Source organism: Micropterus dolomieu, linkage group LG18 (assembly GCF_021292245.1).
Source record: "Micropterus dolomieu isolate WLL.071019.BEF.003 ecotype Adirondacks linkage group LG18, ASM2129224v1, whole genome shotgun sequence".
Taxonomy (NCBI): domain Eukaryota; kingdom Metazoa; phylum Chordata; class Actinopteri; order Centrarchiformes; family Centrarchidae; genus Micropterus; species Micropterus dolomieu.
This window is the reverse complement of record NC_060167.1, coordinates 35018745-35026482: the sequence shown is the minus strand read 5'-3', so window position 1 is coordinate 35026482 and position 7738 is coordinate 35018745. Positions and strand designations below refer to the sequence as shown.

The 7738-nt window shown below is 42.5% G+C and overlaps 1 protein-coding gene across 1 annotated transcript; it reads right to left on the bottom strand.

Annotated features, from left to right (window-relative positions):
- Nucleotides 1-3799: 3799 nt before the first annotated feature.
- LOC123956383 (zinc finger protein 235-like) lies at nt 3800-6772 on the bottom strand. Its single transcript, XM_046028531.1, has 2 exons — nt 6508-6772; nt 3800-4750 (listed from the first exon to the last, which is right to left on the bottom strand). The coding sequence occupies exons 1-2, from the start codon at nt 6692-6694 to the stop codon at nt 3945-3947; spliced, it is 993 nt and encodes a 330-aa protein (XP_045884487.1). The 5' UTR covers nt 6695-6772; the 3' UTR covers nt 3800-3944.
- Nucleotides 6773-7738: the final 966 nt, after the last annotated feature.

Here is a 7738-nt window from a genome sequence, read left to right as displayed (position 1 = left end):
GCCTCTCCTGAGACAGTCAGATGTTGATCTTTTCATCATTCATTCAGCAGCTGAGAACGAGTCAACTTAAGAAAAAGATTCATGCATGGAATTTTGACCAATATAAGGAAGCCTAGAAAAAAATGCTTCTCAAAGCTGGGGAAGGCAATTTCTTTCATAAGATTTTTTTTGTCATGGAATTCTTGTTGCATCCCAACTGCAATCAATAAATCAAATGCTCTGATGCAAAAGAAGAACAAAGTCAGTCCTAATTAAATGATTGGGCGGCCTACTTCCCTAACTACCTTCCTTCCAGTCTGTGGACATAATAACTGTACTAAGCACGACAAAGCACGGTCACCTTAAGTTTTTAACCTGGATCTGTGGACATCGAGGAGCATCTGACTGGATGACCTCAGTGTTTTGACCGGAGTGTGTACAACCCATTTAAAATTTTAAAAACATGCAATAAAATCTTAAAATCAATCCTAAAGCGGACCGGAAGCAAGTGGAGCGAGGCTAACACAGGGGTAATGTGCTCACGCTTGTTAGTTCCTGTTCGTTGGGCTGCTGCATTCTGGACTAACTGTAACCGATGGAGAGACGACTGATCAGCTCCAAAATACAAAGAATTACAGTAGTCTAGACGAAACGTTATAAATGCACGTATTACTCTTTCAAAGTCTTTGAGTGGCAGGTAGGGATTGACTTTGGCCAACATTCTCAGCTGAAAGAAACTGGATTTTACTACAGAACTAATCTGTTTTTCAAACTTAAAAGCACTGTCAAAGATGACACCTAGATTCTTGGTAAATGGATGACTATATGTTCCTAAAGTACCAAGAACACCTACACAAGCACTTAAATCCCCAGGTCGACTGAACACAACAACCTCACTCTTAATTTCATTCAGTTCTGATTCAACCATATTTTAAGATCTCTCAGGCAGTTGAGCAAGGACTGAGTTGCAGCTTTGTCATTAGATTTTACAGGTATATTATATAAACTTTATCAAATGAATGCACATCATCAATGAAGATGCTACTTTCACTGTATACAACTATTAGTGTGTCCTGTTATCTTGTGTCCCCCAAAATAAAAAAATTATTAGGTACAATAATCAAAACGTTATACTGACTCAGTACCTCTCCAGATGTCACATGTGGAGGATTTCACTTGTTGAGTATTTGTTTGATGGTAGATGAGTTCCTATACTGCACATGTCTTAAGAGAGACAGTTAATTTATTTTCATTTTCTAAGGCTGTTCTCTTTATTATATTCCTTATTTTCTAATTGGTAGTACCAGTAAATCTCCAGTACATGGCAGTGTTGCTACATGGATGACATGCATGGATCAAGAGTTTCAATGCTATTATCACACTTTTCAGGTGACTTATCCTATTTATGTATAGGTATTATAGTTATACCAGCGCCTAGGAGCTTGAACACCTAATTGTAAGATAGCCATTACTCATATTAAAACTGGGCTAGGTAACATTAGAGAAACTTGCAGGATACAGCTAGATTTTGAGAGTATCTTACTGAAAAGAAATCCCACCACCTTCCTTCAGAGACACCCAAAACACATTTTCATGTGCACAGGCAGAGCAGGTAGGCATGTCCAAATGAAATAATTGGCCGTGCCTTTTCCAGTCCTGCTGCAGCCACAGATACTGGATTATTTTTTTGTGTGTGTGTCAAAGCATTTGATTTATTGATTGCTGTTGGTATATAAAGCGAATGAAAAATGTTGTGATTTTTAACAAAATACTGCTTCTGAAGTAAATGACCTACTCCACATTTAATGTAAGTAGTTACAGTTTTTGAGGTTATCTACACACCTTTGATCCCCCCACACAGGTATTTTCACTTATTTTGCCCGATTAGACTCAAAACTGCATGAGATTGAGTGAGTACTGACTAGGCTTGATTGACATCTCCCTGATTGTAGGCTATTGGCCTCTTACTTTTGTTGCACCTGTTTACACCTACACTATAGCTAACTATGCTAAAGGTTTTAGGACACCCCTCCGAATCATTGAGTTCAGGTGTTCCAATCACTTTCATGGCCACAGGTGTATAAAATCAAGCACCTAGGCATGCAGACTGCTTCTACAAACATTTGTATAAGAATGGGTCTCAGGAGCTCAGTGAATTCAATTACCTTGTGAAATAAGTCCATTTGTGAAATTTCCTCTATACTAAATATTCCACATTCAACTGTAAGTGGTATTATAACAAAGTGGAAGTGATTGGAAACAACAGAACCTCAGCCACAAAGTGGTAGGCCACATAAAGCCACAGAGCGGGGTCAGTGCATGCTGAGGCGCACAGTGCGCAAAAGCCGTCAACTTTCTGCATAGTCAATAGCTACAGACCTCCAAATGTCATGTGGCCTTCAGATAAGCTCAAAAACGTGCGTAGAGAGCTTCATGGAATGGGTTTCCATGGCCAAGCAGCTGCTTCCAACCCTTACATAACCAAGTGCAATGCAAGACATGTTCTCTGGCGTTCTCTGTCTGGCAATCTGATGGACGAGTCTGGGTTTGGCAGTTGCCCTGAGGGCGGTACTTGCCTGACTGCACTGTGCCAAGTGTAAAGTTTTGTGGGGTTGTTTTTCAGGGGTTGGGCTTGGCCCCTTAGTTCCAGTGAAAGGAACTGTTAATGCTTTAGCATACCAGGACAATTTCATGCTCCTAACTTTGTGGAAACAAAGGGGATGGCCCCTTCCAAGGTCCATACAGAAATGGATGAGCGAGTTTGGTGTGGAGAACTTGACTGGCCTGCACAGAGTCCTGACCCCCAACCCGATAGAACACCTTGGGGATGAATTAAAGCAGAGACTGCGAGCCAGGCCTTCTCGTCCAACATCTGTGCCTGACCTCACAAATGTGCTTCTAGAAGAAGGGTCAAAAATTCCCATGAACACACTCCTAAACCTTGTGGACAGCCTTCCCAGAAGAGTTGAAGCTGTTATAGCTGCAAAGGGTGGGGCAACTCCATATTAAACCCTACGGATTAGGAATGTGATGTCATTAACCTTCATGTGCATGTAAAGGCAGGCCACCCAAAACTTTTGGCAAAACAGTGCATATGTATTCTTAATAGTTCAGTGCGATCATGTAATTACCGTCACAACCCCACCCAACGTCATCAGAGGTCTGATCAACCAGAATGAAAACACCTATGTTTACAGGGCCACCATCCCCCTCCTAATGATGGTTTCATTTATCACATGCCTTTAATTTGAACCTAACTCAGTTCTAAAACTGCACACTGTACAGTTAAAAATATCTGCCCATACAGGACGTATCTCATTTTTACTTTTATTATATTTCCAGGATGGAGGTCGTCTACTAGAATTCCTGATAGCAGTGGCTATGGCTTGGTCGTGCAAATGAACACAATAAACATTTCTCTCAGCACAGCAGACACATTGACTTGTATAACTAATACAAATATAATATCAATTTCCAGCTCTGGTACCGTGCATGCCGGATCACTGTCATTACCCACTGGTACACCTTAATGCAAAAGAGCCATCTCTGTTGTCTGTTTCTGTGGGTGGGAAGCGAATGACGGCTCTCGTCCTTGTCGGACAGGGCACATGCGGTTTAGCAGTGCAGTGGACAAATTAAACAGTAATAGACATTTCAGGTGCGTTTGCTTTCATTTCCATTTCCAAATGACCAACAACCTGCGGAACGGCCTCTGGCAACGGCATGTCTGTCTGCGTGACACTGGTGGGTAAAATGTTGCACAAAATTGGCCTTTTAATTCCTTTGAGTGTGTTCAACAACACAATCAGTAGATCAGAAATTTTCATGTGACATACTTTATTGCACAACAGACAATACACACACAGTCAAACATCATTATTGTACACTTTGAACCTGTAATTTGGCAAGTTAAAGTATTTCAAAGTTACAGATAGTCAGGTTAGTTCCCTGTTGTGAGTCTTTGTTCACTTGGAGTGTGGCGCTCTGCTCCAGCTGGCCCTCTCTCTGGTGTGGAGCCTGAAGTGGGTGTTGAGGTGCGCTGACTGGTTGAAGCACTTCCCACAGACATGGCAGCGGAAGGGCTTTTCCCCTGTGTGGATGCGGTGGTGTCTCTTCAGCATGCTGACCGTGGTGAAGCTCTTTCGGCACACTGCACAGCTGTACGGCTTCTCCTTGGTGTGCCAGCGCATGTGGACCTCCAGCTGGCAGGCAAAGCTGAAGCCCTTCCCGCACTCTTTACAGCTGTGCCACCTCTGAATGCTCTGGTTTGGGTGAGAGGAGCGAGGCGGAGGCAGCTTCAGGGCTCTCGCATTCTTCTGCAGTATGTGCGCGCTCTGTTTCCCATTTGAGCGGAGTAACCCTTTCACCTGCGGGTCTGTTTTGTGATTCCTGTGACTCTTTGCAGTGCTGGCACCAGAATCGCTCTGAGCCGCTCTGCAGTTTGAATGAACAGCCACGCAGGATGGTAAGATGTTGGCCGGCTGCTGTTTCCTGCTGTCCTCTCTGTCACTCTCTGCCTTAATCTCCTGGGACGTTAGCGGAGGTGGGGAGACACTTTGTCTGCTACACACAGTCAGGGCTGGTGGAGGATGTGACCTTTGTAGTGGTTCGATATGACTACAGTTTCCTTCCTCAGAGTCTCTTGCTTCTTGCGAACAATCAGGTTGACCGTTTCCAAGTTTTGGTTCTTCTTTAATTTGGAGCTCCACACTGCTTGTCCACTCAGACTCACATGGCTGACCGTCTTCTTGGGGCTGGACATTGTGAGGGTCTGGAAGGTTACAAACATCACAGTCATGCTGGGACCTTTGCATAAACATACTGTATCCCAAAAAAGATCAACAAAAAGTATTTTTATCTTTTAGTATGACATGCACAAAACTCCAATTTCCCCTACAGCTGAAAATCTGCAGTTATATCCTTGCAGATAAGATACTATACAGACCGCCATTAGACTGTATGAAACTATTTCAGTGCTAAGTTTAACTGATAGCTTGTACTGCAAAAATTAGCGATTTAGACTGTACTGCCAAATTTATTGTTGCCATCTATGTTCTGATAGTGGATTTCAAGAAACCCTGCATAACAGACACACTGCTGCACTGGGTGACATGTTCCTCCATTACAATAAACACACACACTGTAGTTTATTTTGACTTAATCCCACAAACACCATCCAGCTGTCCAAACACTACAGTGACCAGCTGTTTTAAGGAAATTATGGAACCTTTTTTAAAAAAAGAATTATATATTTTTGAGCCGTTTTTAAAAATGTACATCTTCAGTAAGAACTAACTGACTTGAGGCTGAGTGCTTTCCTTTAGTTAATAAGAAGGAAGCAAAGGACCACCATCTCTTCACCATGCCCCACATTAACAGACCTAAAGTCAAAAATTAGCCAAGCTGGCTACACTGGCACATTTACAGAAATGTCTATTAATGTGCACCGCCCCTGTAACTTTCAACTGTATAAAAAAAGGATTGTTCATTTCCTGCATTCTGGAGACATTTTCTGCTCCAATGCAGGGTGGAAATGTCTTCATTTATTAAAAGAGGAACAAAAACTTCAGCTGGCAGGTGATTCATTCAACAGAATATAATGCAGTAATCAGCAGCCTGTTACTTTTTTGGTCAGTGCACATTTGTTTCTTCTACGTTTAAATTGCTTTGCCTGTTTTCTTATTGTGCAAATAAACCTTTCTCAAAGCATTTTCATTTATTAATTAACATTTCTTAGTGCAAGCTATTTTTCAGAACATTTTAATAAATGCTTTCAAAAAGTCATGGGGAGAAAATACGGCATTTTTAAATGTGGTGGGGACATGTCCCCAGCGTCCGCAGTGTAAATGACACCTCTGGGTGTTCTGCACTTTGACAACTGCTATAAGAAGCAACTGAATTATCAGTTATGGGGCAATAATAATAACAAAATCACTGTCACAATAAGTATCAGAGAATTATCAGAACATTGGTATTTGACATGATGTGCTACAATATTTAAGTATTAAGTCATCCTATAGGCTAATTGTCAAAAATCCACTCCAATGTTGGAACTTTTTACTGTTTGTCATTTATATACCACATTTCCTTGTTTGAGATTCTCACAACAGCTTTACATGGAGGGACTCACTGCTCAGCCCTCAACATTTTCATTTCCTAACATTTGTTTGAATTATTATTACAATAGTCTGTAAACAAACCCAGATTATTGGCTGTTTTCTTCCACTGATGCTTCATGGTCTCTGTTTAATTTAACTACTACTGGCGGTGTTGCTTTTATGCTCAGTTTCTGACACTGTACTGCCTGCTTTCATTCAATAAAGGAAATGATGAAGATATGGCTAAATGTGACGCGGGCTGAGCGCCCTGCTGTAGTTGGCCACACAATGAGCGAGGCTCCATTCGAAAGTGACATATTTTGAATGAGATTTGGCGAGACATTAAGTACGTCGGCGAACAGAGCATATATATATAAATGTCACGCCTCACAGCAGCACCCACATCCTGTCACCAGTTGCTGGTCCTCACCTGGGTGCAGCAGCAGCCGCTGGACGGCTACATTGAGGAGCCGTTTGAGCCGCTCGTTCTCCTCTTTGGAGCGCAGGAGTTCGCTCTGATACTCCAGCACCGTGTTTTTAACGGCGCGAAAAATCTCTTCTGCGGCCGCCGTCAGCCTGTCGTTCAGAAACACGTTCAACAGCTCCAGCTTGGTCATGTTTTCCACTGCTATCTCCGGAGGCGGAACGTCCTTCTGTTTACATCCTCTAACCCGGAAGAAGAAGTCTACCGGCTGCTATTTTTTCCCCCTAGGGCGGCGAAGGCATGACCCGCCCTTCTATGCCTCTGATTGGCTCACTGTGCCTCTGATTGGCTTATCGCCCTTATCCTGATGTTCTTACCCTCACCATCTGACTCATCTTTCCTAAACCTAACCAAACACACCAACGAAGGCAATGAGCCAAAAAGGAGCAGAGTACCTACACACCCAGTGTTAGAGGCTATTCCTTCAGGGGCTGTAATATTGCTTTTCATGAATACAGTTAATGTTTCCACAGGTGCTGGTCATATAATTAGAATATCATCAAAAAGTTGATTTATTTCAGTCATTCCATTCAAAAAGTGAAACTTGTATAATGTATACATTCATTCCACACAGACTGATATATTTCAAGTGTTCATTCCTTTTAATTTTGATGATTATAACTGACAACTAATGAAAACCCCAAAATCAGTATCTCAGAAAATCAGAATATTGTGAAAAGGTTCAATATTGAAGACACCTGATGCCTTTAAACGGTCTCTCAGTCTAGTTCTGTAGGCTACACAATCATGGGGAAAACTGCTGACTTGACAGCTGTCCAAAAGACGACCATTGACACCTTGCACAAGGAGGGTAAGACACAAAAGGTCATTGCTAAAGAGGCTGGCTGTTCACAGAGCTCTGTGTCCAAGCACATTAATAGAGAGGCGAAGGGAAGGAAAAGATGTGGTAGAAAAAAGTGTACAAGCAATAGGGATAACCGCACCCTGGAGAGGATTGTGAAACAAAACCCATTCAAAAATGTGGGGGAGATTCACAAAGAGTGGACTGCAGCTGGAGTCAGTGCTTCAAGAACCACCACGCACAGACGTATGCAGGACATGGGTTTCAGCTGTCGCATTCCTTGTGTCAAGCCGCTCTTGAACAAGACACAGCGTCAGAAGCGTCTCGCCTGGGCTAAAGACAAAAAGGACTGGACTGCTGCTGAGTTGTCCAAAG

Bases quoted from the DNA above. Each gene is read 5' to 3' on its own strand.
- LOC123956383 (XM_046028531.1), bottom strand. From the start codon at position 6,694: ATGACCAAGCTGGAGCTGTTGAACGTGTTTCTGAACGACAGGCTGACG. The intron at 4,751-6,507 runs GTGAGGACCAGC...GTAACCTTCCAG, and splicing joins GCGGCTGCTGCTGCACCCAG to ACCCTCACAATGTCCAGCCC.